This window comes from Bubalus bubalis, chromosome 5, assembly GCF_019923935.1.
Source record: "Bubalus bubalis isolate 160015118507 breed Murrah chromosome 5, NDDB_SH_1, whole genome shotgun sequence".
NCBI lineage: Eukaryota > Metazoa > Chordata > Mammalia > Artiodactyla > Bovidae > Bubalus > Bubalus bubalis.
Genome location: NC_059161.1, coordinates 129,883,774 through 129,903,584, shown reverse-complemented (window position 1 = coordinate 129,903,584; position 19,811 = coordinate 129,883,774). Strand labels below are relative to the sequence as shown.

Below are 19,811 nucleotides of genomic sequence, written 5' to 3'. Positions count from 1 at the left end.
AAACAAAGAGCTCTAGCTAAAAAGCCAATAGAGAAGATAAAATGGAGCACTAAAAATGATTTGATTAACCAAAAAAAAGACAAGAAATGAAGCTCAACAGGACAATGAATATAAGTGAGAAATAGAAAGCAAATACGAAGATGGTAGATTACACTCAGTCACATCAATAATTGCAGTACGCGTGCTGCTGCTGCTAAGTCACTTCAGTCGTGTCTGACTCTGTGCGACCCCATAGACGGCAGCCCACCAGCCTCCCCGGTCCCTGGGATTCTCCAGGCAAGAACACTGGAGTGAGTTGCCATTTCCTCCTCCAATGCATGAAAGTGAAAAGTGAAAGTGAAGTTGCTCAGTCGTGTCCGACTCTTAGGGACCCCATGGACTGCAGCCTACCAGGCTCCTCTGTCCATGGGATTTTCCAGGCAAGAGTACTGGAGTGGGGTGCCATTGCCTTCTCCAATAGTACGTGTAAGTGGACTAAATACTCTGGATAAAAAGCAGAGATTTTCACACTGGATTAAAAAATACTACCCAATAATGTGCTCTTTATAAGAGCCACAGATGCACAAAGATTGAAAGAAAACAATGAAAACATATGCCATTCAGACAATAATGACAAGCTAGCCAGGGCAGCTAGCTTGTTTCAGATAAAGTAGACCTTAAGCTGGGCTTCCCAGGCAGCACTAATGGTAAAGCACCCGCCTGCCTGTTTAGGGGACATAAGAGATGTGGGTTCAATCCCTGGGTTGGGAAGATTCCCTGGAGGAGGGCAGGGTAGCTCACGCCAGTATTCTTTCTAAAACTGATGCAAGAAGAAAAAGAAAATCCGGGTAGCCTTGTATTTGTTAAAGAAACTGAAATTGCATTTGACACTCCTTCCGCGAAAGATGGTTTCTCTGGTGAAATAGTACTGGTCTTACCCAGATTCTTACAGCATAGAAGGGGATAACTGATACTCCAAATTGACAAGGGCATTATGAGAAAAAAAGCCAGAGGCAGCATCTCCCACAAAAGTAAATGCAAATGCCCTTATCAAATGTTTAGCAAGTCAAAATCATTGATATGTAAAATGGACTATATATTCTGGCCAAGTGGGGTTTATCTAGGGACTATGAGGTCAGCATTGGAAAATGAATCAATGAAGTTCACCAAAGTAACAGACTACAGGAGAAAAGCCGTGTGTGTGTGTGTGTGTGTGTGTGTGTGCGCGCGCGCGCGCTTAGTCGCTCAGTCGTGTCTGACCCTTTGCAAGCCCATGAACTGCAGCCAGCCCGGCTCCTCTGTCTGTAGGATTTTCTAGGCAAGAATACTGGAGCAGGTTGCCATTTCCTCCTCCAGGGGATCTTCCCAACCCAGGGATCGAACCTGCATGTGTCTCCTGCATCGCAGGCAGATTCTTTTCCCACTGAGCCATCGGGGAAGCCCCAAAGGGGAAAACCATAAGGTCATCTCAATAAATGAAGAAAAAGGTGCAGTAAAGTTCAATACCCATTCATGATTAAAAAAAAAACTTTTGGAAAATTAGGAATAGATGGAAATTGTATCAGTATGACAAAGGGTGTATACAAAAAATTTATATTTAACATCATATTTAGTAGTGAAATACTGAGCACTTTCCCTGTAAGATTGAGAATAAGGCGGGGATACCATTTTTACCATTTCCATTCAACACTGAAGGGAAGTCTTAGCCAGTGCAACAAAAGAAGAAAAGGAAATAAAAGGAAACAGTAAAATGATCTCTATTTGCAAATGACATGATTGTGTACATAGGAAGCCCTAAAGCAGACTTCAAAAAGACGACTATGGTCCAGGGACTATGATTCCACACTCCCAATGCAGGGCGCCTGGGATTCACTCCTGGTCAGGGGACTAGATCCTGGTCAGGGAGCCAGACCACACAGGCTGCCACTAAGGGTTTAAATGCCGTGATGCAGGATGAAGGTCCTGAGAACTATAACTAAGAACGGACACAGCCAAATAAATAAAAAAATAAACAAAAATTTTAAAAGACTCAGAACTAATTTAGAAAGTTGGCAGGAGAGTTATTCAGTCATATAAAAAGTCAAGATGAAACAATTGGAAAATGAAATTAAAAGATAATTCTGCATAGCATCAAAGCTTCAAACACCTCAGGATAAATTTCCCAAAATATGAGCAAGATACTTACGCTGAAAACTACAAACTTATGTGACAGAAGTCAAAGACTGAATTAAATGAGGGAAGGCGGGGTTTAAAACATGCTTTCCTGGTGGCTCAGCAGTAAAGAATTTGCCTGCAATGCAAGAGACTGCCTTCAGGGCAAGAGATGTGGGTTCAATCCCAGGGTCAGGAGGATCCCCTGGAGAAGGAAATAGCAACTCACTCCAGTATTCTTGTCTACAGAATCCCATGGACAGAGGAGCCTGGGGGTGGGGGGCTACAAGCCACAGTATCACAAAGAGTTGGACACGACTTAGCAACTGAACATGCTTATTAATCGAAAAACTCCATAGTGCGAAGGTGTCAGTTACCCATGACGTGTTTTTGGCCATGGCTTGTGCAGCAGAAGCAAGTCCCCTGACCAGGGATGGAAACTTCGACCCCGCAGTGGAAGCACAGAGTCTTAACCACCGGACCACAAGGGAAGCCCCCCCATGAGTTTTCATAGAATAATTGAATAGATTCAATGCCATCCCGGTCACTTTTTCAGTAGATTTTTGAAGAAATTGTCAGGTTTATTCTAAACCATATGGGGAAATGTAAATTTTGAAGAAGAAATATAATACTGTAGACCACCTGATTTCATGACTTATTTTTAATGCTGGTAATTAAGACAGTGTGATGTTGGCATGAGGAAAAACAGACCAACACAGAACAGAGCCCAGAAATGACGCCTCCCTGTGCAATCAACTGATTTACAGCAAAGGCGCCATGTAATTCATAGGAGAGGGGAAACCTTTTCAACAAATGTTACTAGAATGGCTGGTTATCCACATGGAAAAAAAAAGAAAACAAAAACCAGCTGAAACTTGACCTGTTTCACAGTATCTACACTTGCTCTGAGCGGAACCACAGGAAAGGCCGGCCCAGGAGGAGGGTCGCATGGCTGGTCTCGCCCACTGTCCCCGGCGGACCGCTGTCTCATGTCTAGGGCATGCCCGTCCCATCCCAGGATCCAGCGCCTTCAGCCTCCTCTGGGGCCCCCTTCTTTCTTTCTCTTCTTCTCTGCTTGTGTTTGGGGGCCTCTCAGATGGTCCCCCACGGGTGGTAGTCCCTTCCTGACACAGGCAGTCCAGGGATCAGCGCTGGCACCCCCTCCTCCTAGAAGCCCCCTCTGCTTTATGAGTGGGGGGGCACGTGACCCTCTTCCTTGCATCTGGAACACTAGGGAGGCTGGATGGTTTGTCATCCACAGCGGGACATGCACGACTAGAAAGGGGTGGACATGCTGATGGTTGTCAAGGTCAAGCTGGGACACACGGGGCCTCTCTCAGCCTCTTCACGTGCCGTCCTTGGATGGAGCGGACGTGTCCATCACTTCTCCAGACGCTGAGCTCTTGCGGAAGCGGCCACACCTTGCCGTGACCCTCCCCCGAGCTCCCGCCCGCCTCTGGCCCTGAGTTGCCTCCGCTGGTGTTTGCTGGCTGAAAGCGGAGAGTGGGGTGGCGAGCTGGTGATGGGCTGGGGCGGCTCTGAGCACCTGGGTCCCTTGCGTCTCCCATCTTCTGCTCAGGTGTCAGGTCAGTGGTCAGGCCTCGGCTGACCCAGAAGTTCCCAGAATCAGCCTGAGCTGATCCCTCTGAGTGGCGCTCCATTTCAGCCACATCGTTGACTCACTGAATCCCACGTTTGTGCCATCACCCGCTCACCCATCTACCAGTCCGCCCACCCCACGAATGCCTGTCAGGCCGCTCCTCCCAGCCGTCCGGGTCTCAGCCCAGGGAGACGGCCCCAACCCCGACCCCCAGGAGCTCCCCTTCCGATGAGACACGCGAACACTGAGGCTCAAACATGAGCACAGGAAGCGCAGCACGAGGGGGGAGGAGCCCCGCCGGATGCTCAGCTGGGCGGGCAGGTACCAGGAGAGCTGAGAGCAGGGCGCCCGCTGCCAGGAAGCTCCCAGTGTCACAGGACAGAGAGACAGGAGGACAGGCCTGGGGGCTGGGCGGGGTGCCAGCCGTCAGCGCGGTTTCTGTGCTAAGGTCAGGGAGGGCTGGGGACACACGGAGCTCTGCCCAGAGACGGAGTTGGAAATGGCAGAGGCAACGCGGCTGACCGTGAAGGTCAGGAAGGAAGGTCACGGTCCGCCCTCCACCAGCCTGGCCTCCTGCCTCCTTCCTCGGAGTCCAGGTCGGAGATGCTACTCTGCTTTTCCTTCTGCAGACAAGGCTCCCGCAGTCAGGAGACTCGCCGGAGGTCACCTGGCTGGAGAGACGCCAGAGGGACAGGAGCCCAGTCCTGCCTTTGCAGGCCCCTCTCGGTGGCGTCACGTCTCCGGGACTGGGGACACACTGGCTCTACAGGGCCCAGGCTGGCGTCCGTTCCCCAGGAGCGGGCTCCGGGACAGAGGTCCGGCCCTGCCCATCTGTCCAGAGGGGGCTGCTCATCACACACCCCAGACAATGCCAGCTGCCCGGCTGCCTATCTGTCTCTGCCGGTGGCACGCAGATGGACGGCCCCTCAGGGGGCCCCGCAGCGATTTCCTGGGGCTGGGAGAGGTGGAGGCAGATGCTAGCACGTCTCTGAGGCCGCCCCACCCTCATCGCATTTCCAGGGACTCTAGGAAGGAGGCCACACCCCTCCTTGGGTCCAGCGTGAAGTGGTCCCAAGAATGGACGGCCCCTCCCCATCTTACCCCCAAAGCCAAGGCTGAGGTCGCTGACCCTCCTTCCTGAGCCTGCTAGGCTGTCAGAGCCATGGCCTCCCTTGGCTGGAATCATCCAGTCCTCAGGGCACTGTCTGGGGAGACCAGGTGGGAGGACCTGGGGTGGCCACAGTCCTGTCCACCCCAGGAAGGATGGACAACCTGCAGAAGTGTCTCTGGGCCGGGAAGGGGTCCAGGTAAGTCTTCTTTCCTTTCCTTAGCGTTCTCCAAAGTCCCAAGGATGAGCAGCACATACCTTTTCTAGTGGAAAAGGGACAACTTTTAAAAAACAATTCTCCTGGTGTTGTAACAGGCATTGTTGTAACAGGTTTCGTGTAGCAGGTATAGAATGTCTTCATCTTTGGTAAAAATTGAAATTTCTATGGGTCTTCATCACAAAAATGAACACGGCTGGAGGGTTCTATGCCTCACATGCCTCCCTCTGAGTCCGAAAGGTTTGGAGACTTAGCTTTTCAATGTTTTCTGTAGGACTTGAAAGTCTTGACAATGACCATGAAGTATCATTTTAAAATATCATCAGAAACACATACAAGGAACTCCACTTCGGAAGCTGCAAGGAATGGCGTCAGCTGTCTTCCTCCTCCCTCCCATTCGCTCTTCCGCATCACCATCCGTCCATCCGTCCATCCACTCATCTACCAGTCCGTCCACCATCAGTCTCCCTCCCTCCCTCCCCTTCTTCACCAGGGAAGCCCTGGGGGTGGGGTGCTGGCAGGGGAAGGGGCAGGGTCCGCGCAGGTGGGCAGGGATGGGCGAGGAGTGATGGGTGAACAGAGGATCCCCTGGAGGAGGGGAAGCTGAAGATGGGCGTGGGGAGCAAGGGCACCCTCCAGGCAGCCGGTGTCAAGGACCCTCGGGGCTGGGAGGGGCAGGGGAGGGCTGAGGGGGCACCTGGCTCTGCAGTGACCCAGGCTTTGCCCACGGGCTTTGTGTGCACTTGGTGGGGAAGCCGCGCCATCTGGTGGCCAGTGGGGAGACTGCAGGGCAGGTCCTGGGAGGGGTCCCCTGGGGGGCTGGGCCTCAGTGAGGACAGCCCCTCACTCAGCCAGTGTCCCGGCTCCCCTCTGCCCAGCTCCCCATGTAGGCCTTGGGGGGCCATGTCCTCTTCACTCCTGCCTCAGCTGGTGGCAGGGTGGGAAGGAGGCGGGAGCTGGGGTGCCCCTCCTCGCCCCAGTCCTGGGGGCTCCCGGCCTCCTTGCTATGTCTCTGGCCTGGTCCTTGGGCTGCCCTTGTCCCCTGCAGGCCAGGGGTGGGGAGTCAAGACCACAGCTCTCACCTGGCACCCAGCCGTTGGGTCACCAGAGTGAGTGAGCCGGGGAATGACATGGAGTCCTGGAGGGTCTGGCAAGGGATGGGGGGTGGGGGGCAGCCAGGGCGGCCCCCACACGTGGCCCATGGGCAGGGAGACCCCGCCGGCTCCCAGCTGGGCGCCCTCCCCCAGGGAGCGCTGGAGGACCGCCCGCAGAGGCTCGGGAAGAAGGTGGACAGCAGGAAGCTTGGGAGGTACGGGCGCAGTGTCCAGCAGAGGAGGTAGGGGAGGCCGCAGACGAGCAGCAGGAGCCTGGAGCCCAGCACAGTGTAGTAGAACCGCGGGCGCTGGTGCTGGGAGCAGCAGGCCCCCCAGACGAGGAGGACCAGGCCAGCTGCGAAAGCCGCGCAGGCCAGGACCAGCAGCCCAGCGACGTTGGCCGCGTGGTAGTGCAGGCAGGCCAGCAGGCGCACGCTCTCACGCAGCAGGCCGCAGGCATCGGCGGTCAGCAGCACAGCCGGCGGGGCCAGGGCCCAGCTGAGGCCGCAGACGACGCCTGACGTGTGTCTGGGGCGGCAGCCCTGGTAGCAGGCGGGGAAGAGGTCGGAGAGGCAGCATTTGGCGCTGAAGGCCGCCAGCAGCCAGAGGCCCATGGAGAAGGCCACGAAGGTGACTGCAAAGTAGAGGCTGTGCTCAGAGCCCAGGGCCGCCTGCACGGCCGAGAAGGCGAGCTGGCAGCCCAGGAACAGGAAGTCCGCGGCGGCCAGGTGGAGCACGTAGACGGCGAAGGGGCTCTTCTTGATGTGGAGGCCAAGGTGCCAGAGCACCAGCGCGTTCCCCAGCAGTCCCCCGAGGCCCATGGCCAGGGTGAGGTAGAAAACCACGCTGCTGAAGGTCCCCCAGATCCCTAGCATGCTGGCTGGCTGGCTGGGCGGCCGGCGGGCAGGACCCTGGAGGGAAGTGACAGACGTCGAGTTGTCAGCACACAGGCGCATCCCGAGGCCGCCAGACGGCCCCTTTCAGGCCAGCGCCCAGCCCTGCAGGCCCCCCGACCTCTTGGTAAAAGGAGGATTCCATAAGACACGCCTGATCCGGGGAGACGAGGATGCCAACCCGGTGGGTGGTCCTGCCCCTGGCTGGATGGTGAGACTAAACGCACAAACAGCTGTGTACCAGCGTCGCTGCAGAGGTCGGCATCGGCTGGACAGGATTCGAGGCAAAGGGGGCACCCGTGTGGACACGACTCAGGGACTCCACGTGGGGAGAGGCTGGACTACGCTCCTGCTGCACCCCAGCCCCAGAGGGTCAGCCGGGCGCAGGCCAGCGGTCGCCATGAGCACACTCAGTCCTGTGCTGGCCATGGAGGGTGGGCAGCGGGGCCGGGGGCGGGAGCTGTACTGTGGGGGTGGTGGGAGGCTGGGAGGATGAGAGAAGGCTGAGGACACCCCCAGCCTCCCTGGCTCTCCGGACCAGGCAGGAGTTCAGCCGGCTCCTCCCGCTGCAGGCGGGTTGGCCACATGCAGCTCTGAAGCCTTGGCAACCTTGGGGATGTGGTGATGCCCCGGGTCCTCAGGAGAAACCCGTGCAAGCATCTGCTGCCAGCCCCTTAGGGGCAGCAAGGGGGCGAGTCCTATTCCAGTCTCAGGGGAGAGACTCCATCTCGGAACAGGGGAGGCAGACCCCGATGGCGGAGTCTCAGAGGTGCCCTTCCCTCTGCCCCTCCCCGCAGAGTCCACGCTGGCCTTTGTTCTCAGCCTCTCAGCAGCTGTCAGCCTAGGGTGAGGAGTCAGGGAGCCATGCGGGGAGAGACAGACACACACCCAGAGTGTGAAAGAGACACGAAGAGAGACACAGAGACACCCAGAGACACAGTGGGGGGGAACAGCCCGCCTCCCAACCTCGGGGTCTCCCCCAGGTGCCCCCCGGCCGGGCTGTGCCTCTGCCTGGACCATCCTCACCTCCCCTGTTACCCAGGTCTGCCTCCTTTAGGACCCTGGAAACTTCTGCAGCCCCCTGGGACCCTCCCAGCCTCCCAGCCCGGAGTCCTTGCCTGCCCCTTCTGTGTGGCTCTCCTTGCGCCCGGGAGCAGGGCTTAGCGGGGTGGGTTGGGGTCTCTTGCCTTTACCCTCCGCAGGATCTCCATGAGCAGGGAACGGTCATGCTTGGTGGTGTCAGGGCACGCAGAGAGCAGGGCTGGACTCTGGGGTCATGGAAGGGGACTGTGGTGAGCCCCTCTCGGGGCCTCGGTCTCCCTGAGGGACCCCAGGGGCTGAGCCGGGTGGAGGGTGAGGGCCAGCGCTGGGAGGGGGGCTCTGGGCCCGGCAGGCGGTGAGGAGGAGTGGAGGGGCTACCTGGATGGCTGTCCTGTTGGCTCTCAGAATGGGCACACCTGCCCGGTACATACAAATGAGGGCACAGGGTCCCGGCTTGTAAATGACGCGTCCGCTGTCTGCTTCCCCATCCTCACCCCAGCTCCCAGGCCTGAAAGTCCTCAGGGGAGCCCAGAGCCAGCAGGTGGGCTGGGTGCAGGGGCCCCAAGGCTTCTTACCTGCTGACTGGGCACGTCTTAGCTGCTCACCGTCGCCTGGGGCTCCTCCCAGGCGCTAAATCCTCCTGTGTCCCCGGGGCCCAACTGGCTGGACCCAGGCTCCCGGCCAGTTTCTTGGAAGTGGGAGGGGCCCTCCCTCCCATCCACAGGATGAGCTCAGACAGCGATGTACTCGTGTAGGCCAGCCCTGCCCTTCTTCCTCAGCATATAAGGTGCGTGGACGGCAGGAAGAGGCCTCCTGGGGCCCCCCGTCTGGTGGGGGCTGGACCTCACGTCTGGGGGGGTGCTTCTCAGGCCGAGCTGGCTCCTCGGTCCCCTGGTGTGTGGGAGACGGGCAGTGAGGCAGGAGCCTGGCCGTGTGGCCTGGGCGGAAGGACCTAACCCCCCCAGGCCTCAGTGTCCCTCTCTGTGGCCTGACCATTCCCCGACAGCTCGTGCCCGGCCTAGGGCTGGGCCCCACGGTGGTCCCTGGGCAGTCCTGCTCTGGGCGGTCGGGCCTGCAGATGTTGGCCCCTTTCCTGAGGACCCATCACGACTGTCTACTTGCCAGCCTCACACCGCAGGTCCCTGCTCACTGACACGTAGGGGTTAAAACACTTGTCCAAGCTTCACGTCCTGAGCTGGTCCTGCCAGACTCGCCTTTTCCATGGGCTGCTCTGCGGCCCTGGGGACTCAGAGCACAAGTCAGAAGTCATGCGTAGAGATGCTGTTTGTCGGCATTTTTTTCTCTTTTTAAAAAATAATTTTTTAATGGGGTATAGTTGCTTTACGGTGGCTCAGACAGTAAAGAATCTGCCTGCCGTGCGGGAGACCCAGGTTCAGTCCCTGGATTGGGAAGATCCCCTGGAGAAGGAAACGGCTACCCACTCTAGTATTCCTGCCTGGGGAATCCCGTGGACAGAGGAGCTACTGTCCACGGGGCCGCAGAATCAAGCGTGACTGAGTAGCCGACACGTTCTCTTTGTCGCTTTACGGCGCTGTGGTAGTCGCTGTTGCACGGCAGAGCGAATCAGTTACATGTTTCTATGCATAGCCCCTCTCTTAAAAAAAACAATTGTATTTATTTTTTTACTTTTGGCTGCTCTGGGTCTTTGCTGCTGCAAGAGCATTCTCCCAGTCTCAGCGAGAGGGGCTACTCGCTGGTTGCGGAGCCTCTACAGCACGAATTTTAGGACTTGAGGCTTCAGGAGCTGAGGCGCACGGGCTTAGCTGCTCTGTAGCATACGGGATCTTCCCCGACTGCGGATCAAACCCCTACCCTCTGCACTGGCAGGCAGATTCTTAGCCCCTGGACCCCCAGGGAAGTCCTGTCCCCTTTTTTGTGCTTCTTCCCATTCAGGTCACCTCAGAGCTGTGAGTAGGGCTCCCTGTGCTGGACAATAGGTTCTCGTTAGTTACCTGCTTTATACAGTGTGGATCCTGGTCTCCCAGTTCATGTCCTAATATTTCCAGTTCACAGGTTTGGCTCTGAACTCGTTTCTGTAGCAGAGGCGCGGCCTGTGGAGTGAGGGTTCCAGCCTGTGACTCCTGGCAGGGCCCCGGTACCCAGCCCCTGCGTTTCTGCTCGTGGCTGTAAGGTGTGAATCGCTGCGTGGCCTTCAGCTCCGGAGACCCAGGAAGCAGGGCCCGGCCCCGCCCCTCCCAGTGCGACCCCAGGTCTCAGGATGCTCTCCGCTGACCCTCCCCTCTGCTCAGGTCGCCTTCTCCCACGAGCCATCCCAACCTTGGTACCGGAGGCCTCACCCCAGCCCTCCCTGTCCTCGTGTTCCCCGCCTCTTCTCCATAGCGCTGGCCCTGTGTCCCACCGCCGCCCCCATGGTCTCTGCCCGCGGCGGCCAGGGGGGCCTGGTGCGCACCAAGCTCTCAGCGCAGCCTCGGGAGGCGCGTCGCTCTCTACGTGTTGGCGGCAACGGCAGCACACACCTGTGCGGGGCGTGTCCTGGGCCGGACGGAGCCCCCGGAGACACGAGCTGTCGGTCCCTGGAACCTCACTGGGAAGAAGGGAGGGCTTTGAGATGAGGTCATTCCAGATCGCCCAGGTGGACCCTGAACGCAGTAAGTGTCCTTATAAGAGACAGGACAGGAAAGACACACGGAGGAAGGGCCACGTGCCCATGGAGGCAGAGGCTGGAGAGCTGCAGCCACAAGCCCAGGGGCGCCTGGAGCCCCCGGAGGCTGGAAGGGCAGGAAGGCCCCGCCCTGGAGCCCTGGGCCACCTCGACTTCAGACTCTGCCCTGCCGACAGTGAGAGAAGACACCTGTCGTCATTAGCTGCCCCGACTGGGGGCCTTGGCCCCGGCCACTCCTGCGACGCGCGTCACACGCTGTCTGCTCTCCATGGAGCAGCTTGTTATTGACACAAGCGCCTCTGAGATGCCGCCGGCCCTGCTTGCAGATGGGGAAACCGAGGCCCGGGCGCTGAGAGCAGCAGACCTCAGTGGGTGGCGAGGGATTCGAGCCAGCCCCCTCCCCCGCTCTCCCCGAAGCACACAGCAGTTCTCAGCTGGGGGCTATTCCTGGACCCTGGAGGCCAGCGGCTTGTGCCGTCGCCCAAACACCAGTGTGCTTGTTTGGACTTGTGTCTCCTGAGCCTGTTCACAGCTGGTGGCCTGTGTCCAGGCTGTCTGATGCTGGGAAAGATTGAGGGCAGGAGGAGAAGGGGACGACAGAGGATGAGATGGTTGGATGGCATCACCTACTCAATGGACATGAGTTTAAACAAACTCCAGGAGACAGTGAAGCCTGGCGTGCTGCTGTTTGTGGGCTCTCAAAGAGTCAGAGGTGACTTAGCAATTGAATAGCAACAGCAAGAGGTTAGAGTGCTATTCAAGTTCTTCAGGGGAGGGGGGGCCACCAGGGACCCCCACCTGGGGAAGTGTGATCAGGCCAGGCGGCAGAGGGAGGGGACCATGTGGGCCGGAGGCTTTACTGTGGTTTCCGTGGGAAGGAAGGGGTGAGTCAGGGTGAGTGGGCTCAGGATTGGCTGGTTTGAATCACCCCTGGGCGCTCTGGGGCACAGGGTCTGTCCCTGGCTGTCTGGACCTGCCCCCTCCGCAGCTGATGGTGTGTGGTGGGTGTGGGCTGTGCTTGGTCGGTTTCACTCGCGAAGCTGTGGGCAGCGGTTTGCTGTCTAGGAAGCCGCTCACCGAGGGAGGCACAGCCCCTGTGGGGTCAGGAGTCAGTGTGGGAAACCCAGAGAACGGAAGATGGGGTTGGGGCAGGTGGGAGCTGAGAACCGCGGGATGGAGTGAGAGGGCCCTCTGCCCCTTGCACCCGACTCGTTCCGACCTGGGGTCTCGCATGCCAAGGGGCTCCTGTGTTTAGTCACTCAGTCGTGTCTGACTCTTTCCAACCCCATGGACTGCAGCCCGCCAGGCTCCTCTGACCATGGGATTCTCCAGGCAAGGATACTGGAGTGGGTTGCCATGCCCTCCTCTAGGGGATCTTCCCAACCCAGGGATCGAACCCCGGTCTCCTACATTGCAGGCAGATTCTTTACCTCTTAGGCCATTTGACCAAGGGGCTCCTGAGGGGCTGCTTAACTCCTCCTGCCCCGGGAAAGGGTGCAGAGGATTCTGGATTGGGAGCTCGGCCCCCTCCTTGGGAAACCAGACCACCTCGGCCAGCACTCAGCTCTCTGCCTCCGAAGGGGCGTCCCTTCTGGACGTTCACATGATGTCACGCATGTTACATGTTCGACCCCGTGACCAACATAGTACAGACTTGACATTCATTGGCTTTTCTTATCTTTATTATGACTCTGGTGACTGCCAAAAGGGTTTTAAAGAATTAGGCCTTTTCTCTCAAAGCACCTGTTCACAAAATCACCAAGCCCAGGACCACTAGGCAGAAGCCTTGTCGTCCACAGAGCTAAGAGCGGCGGCTCCAGCTGAGCCCCCAGCCCACATCCCAGACAGGGCAGCGGGGGTCGGGGTGGGGTGTTTTTCAGACACCAAAGGGTCCAGGGGTTCTGGAAGAATTGTGCAATTCATAAAAAAGATAAAACTCGACTGGATTTCATATTTTAGGTTGACTATTTTTGTTGTTCTCCAACTGCTGAGATAATTAAATACCTGAGCAGTGAGTGTGGCCCCACACAATAAAAACAAATGATGACTTAGAACCTTCATGCAGGCTGGGGATGGGGTGGGGGGATGCCAGGTTACCTCCTTCGGTTCCTGGCTCACAGGCTGCCTTGTGCCCTGAGCAGCCTCCCCTCCGGTCCCTGAGGAAGGGCAGTGTCCACACCCTTCCCAGAAACGTCTCTCTGCCTGCTCAAGCAGTGACGTACCTGTTCCTGGGAACTCTGTCCTGGCCAGAACAGTTCTGGGGTCCTGGGGTGGAAGATCAGTGGTCACTGGCTTTGGCCCTGGGACCCCGGCCTCCTGGGACCTGGGGCTGTCCCCCTCCCAGCCTGACTCAGGACACAGGCTGAGTTCAGGCTTTTCCTGAGGTCAGAGAGGTGTGGGCAGGGTGGGGCGATGAGATATTAAGGTGTACTTGCCTGGGTGAGCCTGCAGGTTCCAGGGTCCAGGCTCCAGCAGTCTGGGTCTCCAGAGTCCTGGGGTCCCACAGATTACAAGACAGGGGCTAAGCAGTGAGATCCCAGCAGAGAGAATGCCTCTCAGCCACTCAGGCCATTGGGCCACACGTCTGCTGTGTGACCTGCTTCCACACCCACGACCAGGGGTCCAGAGAGACCCCAGAGAATGCTGCAGTTCTGGGGCTCCTTGCAGAAGGAGCCCCTGCTTCATGGAGCCCAATAAGGAGGAATTGAGAACCCCCCAAACCCCGGGGTGCTGGAGGTGGGCCCTCCAGGAGGGAGGGAGAGTCTGAAAGCCGCTGAGCTGTGTCTGCCCCAGACACGGCAGGGGGTGCTGGGGCCTCTTGAGGTCACTTTTGGCTCTGCCTCTCTGGTGGGGGTCCAGCAGCGACTCAGCCTCAGTGTGGTGTCCCATCTGTAAGGTGGGAGGACGTTCCTGCATTATTAAAAGGATCCCCAAGGCGACTTCTCTGGTGGTCTGGTGGTTAGGAATCTGCCTTGCAATGCAGAGACGCAGGTTCAATCCCTGGTCCGGGAACTAAGACCCTGTGTGCCGTGGGACAACTAGGCCCACACCCCCCAACCATTGAGCTCACGAACGGCAACTAGAGTCCGTGGGCTGCAACGAAAGATCCCACGAGAAGTGATGAAGAGCGCGGGTGTCGCAATGAAGACTTGACACAGCCAAACACACCAGTGACTCTGCTGGAAGCGGATTTCCTGGGGTGTCGTGCACAGGAGGGGATGGCCGGTTCCTGCTTTTCTCCTGGGTTCTCCCTTGCCTCTGGGGGAGGTTTGTATCTGGAGGCTGAAAGTGGTACTTGAGGCCACTTCCTCTTCTGAGCCTTGTTTCCCCAAGTGGAGTGATTGAGGTTGACAGTCACGTTCTGGAGGTGGGGCGAGGAGTTCTGCCACCCTGAGGGCTGTGCCGTGCCATGCCTGTAGGCCCCAAGAGGTGGGAAAGCCCCAAGCGGGGGCTACACAGTGTTCCTGGAGCAGTGACCCCAGCCTCGGGGGCTCCCACCTCGCAGGATCCCTGGACCCAAACTGCCCGGAACACTTGGGAGGCTGGGGTGAAGGCACCCTGCCGGCCAGGATACAGGCTCTGGCACAGTCCTCATGGGGTGATGACCAGGGAGAGGGCGCCTCTTAAATCAGGACACCATGGTTCTGCGCAAGAGTCTGGACCCTCACCCTGACTAGGGAGGGATAGGGTCAATCATGGCGGAGATCAATGTCCTTCCATCCCTGAGGCTTAGGGGCTAGGGGTCAGAGTTATATTCATGTGTAGAATTCGGGAAAATGCTCCTTCAGTTCAGTTCAGTTGCTCAGTCATGTCAGACTCTGTGACCCTATGGACTGCAGCATGCCAGGCCTCCCTGTCCATCACCAACTCCCAGAGCTTGCTCAAACTCATGTCCATTGAGTTGGTGATGCCATCCAACCATCTCAGTCTCTGTCGTCCCTTTCTCCTCCTGCCCTCAATCTTTCCCAGCATCAGGGTCTTTTCCAGTGAGTCAGTTCTTTGCATCAGGTGGCCAAAGTATGGTAGTTTCAGCTTCAGCATCAGTCCTTCCAATGAATATTAAGGGCTGATTTCCTTTAGGATGGATTGGTTGGATCTCCTTGCAGTCCAAGGGACTCTCAAGAGTCTTCTACAACACAGCAGTTCAAAAACATCAATTCTTCGGCGCTCAGCTTTCTTTATGGTTCAACTCTCACATCCATACACGGCTACAGGAAAAACTAAAGCTTTGACTAGATGGAATTTGTTGGCACAGTAATGTCTCTGCTTTCGAATATGCTGTCTAGAATTCAGAGAAAATGCTCCTTAGATATGTTTTTTAAAAAAATTATTGAAGTAGAGTTGATTGACAGTATTTGTTAATTTCTGCTGGACAGCAAATTGATGCTCCCCCACGCCTAAGTGGGGCTTCAATTCGAGGGTCATTGTAGCTTTCACGGGAGACATGCTCTCTGCTGGCTGCAGCTATGTGGAGGCTGGAGGGGAGCAGGGAAGGTGGGCTTGGGGTGGACTGGGCTGTGTGTCTGCCTGGTGGCTGGCCACGGTCCCGTGCCTTCCCTGGCTCTCCTCACCTGGAACAGAGTCCGCTGGGCATCCTGCATGTCCTGGGCATGAGAACCACCTGGGCAGTTCCCTCCAAATGCATATTGCTGACCCCCGCCCCAGAGACCCCACCCCCAGTGTAGTCGGGGCTGGAACCCACTTCTCCAGCAGCCACTCCTGATGATCCTTGTGTGCAAGGGGAGACGTGACATCTCCAGGGACACGAGACCTGGTCACCAGCAAAGGCCACCACTTGGGTCTCACTGACCCAGCCTCTGGTCCCGGCACCCCTCAAGGCGGGCAGCCCCCCAATCACGTGTGTGGTAACTGTGGTCAGTACAACCCTGGCCACCTCCCCTGCCCAGCCCCATGGCCTTATCTGTCACTTCCACGAGGAGGCCCCCGTGCAGGAGGTCTCTCTCCTGCACCCCAGCTTGGCCTTGACCCCCAGCACCTGCAGGGGGACCCCTGTGAGGGGTGTGGGCAGAGGTAACAGGCTGCAGCTGTGGAGCTGGGGGGCCATGTGCCCGCAGTTTCTGGCAGAGAAGAAGGTGCGGAAGGAGATGCAGGGACGCGGGTAGGGCCGGGGGGGACGCCCCGGGGTGGACGGCACTCCTGCAGGGCTGGGGCAGGACACCCCCCCCCAGCATAGCACAGGCACCGTACTCCCTGAGGAGCCTGGGAGGTGCTCCTGAGCGGCAGGCGCGGCGGCCAGCAGAGGCCCGGGTGAGGCTGCACGGGCAGGTGGTCAGGTGGCCGGGGGGAGAATGACGCCCAGGACACAGCAGAAGGGTCCCGGTACGGCTGGGCCGGTCTGGATAGAGGGTGGGAGGTCAGCTGCTCAGGCAGCAAGTTAGGGACCACGGCCAGCGCGTGGCCCCGAGGAAGACGAGACTGGCACAGGCCACGCCCAGAGGCAGGAGCCGAGGGGACCCTGTAGAGGCTGCAGCTGAACGTCGCAGGACCGGTCTGGCCCCCGCAGCCCATCTGGCCCAGGGTCTGACTGAGGGACAGACCATGAGGTTGAAAGCACCTCCTCCTGGGCTATCCGGACGCTGTCCGTCTGGGTCTCCCAGCTCCGTCATCAGGCAGGTTCGAGGTCAGGGCAGGAGGGCCCAAGGGCTCAGGAAGCCTGGGCAGTGCCTGAGTTTCTGGGGGTTCCAGGCCCCTCCTCCCCACACCTGAGGGGGCGAGAGCCAAGGACTGGGCGGTGACGGGGAGGAGGGCTGAGACCCCCGTGGAGGGCGGGACCACTCCCACTTGCCCCGACTGCTCGCTTTGAGCCTGCCGCCCCCTCCAGGGCCCAGAGCAGAGAGGATTTCAGCACGAGGCACAGTCTCCGGGGCCCCTCCGTGGGGAGGGGCGCCGGGCCAGGCGGGCACAGGGGCTCCCCGGTTCTTGCAGTGTTTCTGATCCTCAGGACAAGTCCTGTGCGTCTTCAGAGTGAGCGCAGGGTGCCCCCCGCGTCCGAGTGGCGTGGCCTCGGAGGGACAGCCCGTGAGAAGCCCGGTGTCACATGTCATCCTCGTAAAGCAGCTCTTCATCCTTGGGGGCCTCTCCATCGTCACGACCCCGAGCTCATGACCTTGGGTCTCAGGGTCATGGCAGGGTCATGACCCTAGGAAACCTCTCTCAGCCCAGGCCCCGTCCTCACCTGCCCCTCACCCTCCCTGGCAGTGAGTCCTGAGTCCCTGGGGCAGCTCCTGCTTGCCGGCGGGGACCTCAGCATTCAACGTGTCTACCCGTGATGGGGTCCCAGCTCTGGGAGCCCACAAATCCAGTGGCGCTGAGCCGCAGCCCTGTGCCTCACCCCAGTAACCCAGCTAAGCCGCAGCCCCAAGGACCACCCAGCACTCAGGGCGGGAGGCCAGCGATCACCCCCCGCACAGCTGATGCACCTCCACCTTCTGCTCCTGTCCTTCGGGGAGGGGGAGATTCACAGAGGATGCGGAGGAGCATGAAAACGCCCCCCGGCTCCCTCAGGGCCCACCTGGGGAGCAGGGCTGGGCAGGGTGACAGCGTGGAGAACCCACCTTACCAGAACACGGGGTTGGGCCCGGGGCACGTCTCCTTGTGGAGGCCGGCATCCCGCCCTCTGGGGTCTCCTGGCCCATCCGCGTTCTCGCCAGCACCTGGAGCCCCAGGCTCCTCCTGGTGAGGTGGCAGGACTCAGGCTGAGGCTTGCTTCCACCCAGAGGCTGGCTGGGCGCCGGGGCTCGGGCTGGGCTCCCCTCCCTCCCTGATGGCAGTGGGCTCTCTGGTCTCACGGGGGGCTGGAAGCTGTGGGGAGGAGTGGGACGGTGGGGGCTGCTGAGCAGGGACCCCCGCACGGGTGCTGGTGACTTGCTGCCACCCAAGGCTGGGCTCAGAGCCCCCTGCTCCGCCCCCTTCCAGGACAGAAGGCCCCGGAGGGCCCTGAGCTCAGCAGCTCTGGCCGCCCTGGGGGCCCGCTGTCTCCCTCTCTGCTCACACGGCCAGCTCTCCAACGCCTCCTGTTTGAAGAGGGTGAAATGACAGCCCCGGGCGGGTGTGGGTGAGCGGGCAGCCCACTTGCCCCAACCCTGCGTCTCCGGGACAGTGAGTCCTGCCTACGGTCCAAGTTGGATCCCCTGGTCTGGGAGGGGTCCAGCCGGGACGGGGGTCAAAGCCCCAGCTGGAGCCAAAGTCTCTTCACCCTGTCCCTGAGCTCCCTGCCCCAGCACGAGGCCCCTGGGAGGCAGGGCTTGGGCCTGCAGGGCGTGTGGACGGGATTCCGGTGTGACGCTGAGTCCTGCGGGGCCCCATACACCTGAGCCACAGGGTCCACCCCCCTCCCCTCCCAGCCTCCCTCCCTGCCTCCGCCCATGCCAGGAGCAAGGCCATGAAAAGAAGGCAGGGTTTCATGAATTTGGTTGAATGTTTTTGTGGTGTTTGTCCAACCTCCGAGATAATTGAATAGCTGAGGAGTGAGCCTGGTTTCACCCGAAGAAAAGAATATTTCAAACCTTCCATCCAGAGCTGGTGGGGAAGCACGGGCGTCTCCCTTGCCCCTGGCTGACATTATTCCTCACACCCTGAGCAGTCTCCCCTCTGGTCCCTGAGGAGGGGGCAGCGTCTCCATCCTTCCCGGGAACGTCTGGCTGCTTGAGCCCGTTCCTGGCCAAAACATTCCCAGGGATCCTAGGGCCCTGGCAATGGGGGCTCAGGTGGGCACTGGCCCTGTGGCCTCCTTGAACCCTGAGCTGTGTCCTCTCCCAGCCTGACTCAGGACCTGGGCTGAGGTCAGGCCATGTCTGAGGCCAGAGGGGTGCAGGGAGGGCAGGGAGGTGACAAATTAAGGTGTCCTTACCTCTGGGGGAGCCTGGAGGCTTGGCTGCCCGCTCGGCCCAGGGCTCCAGCTGGGAGGACAGCCCCAGAGTCCTCCGGAATTAAAGGCCAGTGTCAATCTCCCCCCAGGACCCAACGGTCTGTGCCCCAAGGCAGGAGACAGTGTGGACTCGGCCAGAACGATGGGCCTTGAACTGCGCATCAAGGTGGGATGAGCTGTGGGCCCAGGCAGGGTGGGGAGAGGAAACAGCGCCCACCCAGGCCGGAGGCACGTGGGTGCTTGTTGTGTCTGGACTGCCACCAGCCTGACCCTGGGCTGTCCCTAGGGGGCCCGGGCCCTGCAGATGCTTTAGCAAAAAAGGTGACCTGGATGGAGCAGCAGGTGCAGAGGGGCCAAGGCCGAGGCCATGAGGCTGAGGCTGGAGGGTCCAGGGCTCTACGGAAGGGACTTCTTCTCCACGAACCACCCCAGCCCCAGCCCCACGTCAGCCCAGCTGCATGGCGCCCACGTGGCCCTGGGTTGTAACTGCAAGTACCCGCTCTGCCCTGCTCCCATCTCTGCCCGATTCAGCGTGTGAGCTGCCCAGGTGCAGGAGGCGGGGGCTGCACACACGTGCACACACATGTGAGCTTGCACATGGAATCCCAGGCTCCTTCAAGCCTGAGCTGAGTGTCGGTCTGCACAAATGCAGGACGAAGGTCTGCCAGGGAGAGGAAATAACCACGGGAGAGCTGTCGTCCGGACGTTTCTCAATCGCTCCTTTAACAGTGTTTAGCCAAGAGAAAGGACCACGTATCTGAGATGCTCCTACACCCAGACTCTAAGCCGCTGAAGGTGGCCACTGTGACCCACACGCCCCAGCGCACCCAGACTGCCAGCTGCCGCGTGATGAATGGACTCCGAAGATGTGCTAATTCAAGTAATGTAAAAATAGTATGCTCAGTCTTCGGCCTTCCGTTTCCCGGTTGGAGTTGAAACGAATGATATTGTCCATCTGAAAACCGTCTAGGAAAGTCTGGCTTGTCTGGGTTGTCAGGTCAAGGGTTGGGGAAGCCCACTTTCATAGGGTGCATTTTAATTTTAAGGAAACATGGGTCTGGCCCATCTCAAGATTTTCAGGCAATTCGGATATTTTTGACATTGGTGAGAAAAGAGAGGCACATGATAAAAACATGAAAAACCGTATCCGCAACCCAGCAAGCCAGAGGGTTGTGCAAACCTGTCTTGAGAAGGAA

At 58.8% G+C, this 19,811-nt stretch overlaps 1 protein-coding gene across 1 annotated transcript; it reads right to left on the bottom strand.

Annotated features, from left to right (window-relative positions):
* Nucleotides 1-2,773: 2,773 nt before the first annotated feature.
* On the bottom strand, nucleotides 2,774-9,379 carry MRGPRG (MAS related GPR family member G). The gene is given in 2 exon segments (XM_006039804.4): nucleotides 2,774-6,331; nucleotides 6,334-9,379. Coding segments are annotated over 2 exon segments (1,044 nt in total). The 5' UTR covers nucleotides 7,106-9,379; the 3' UTR covers nucleotides 2,774-6,059.
* Nucleotides 9,380-19,811: the final 10,432 nt, after the last annotated feature.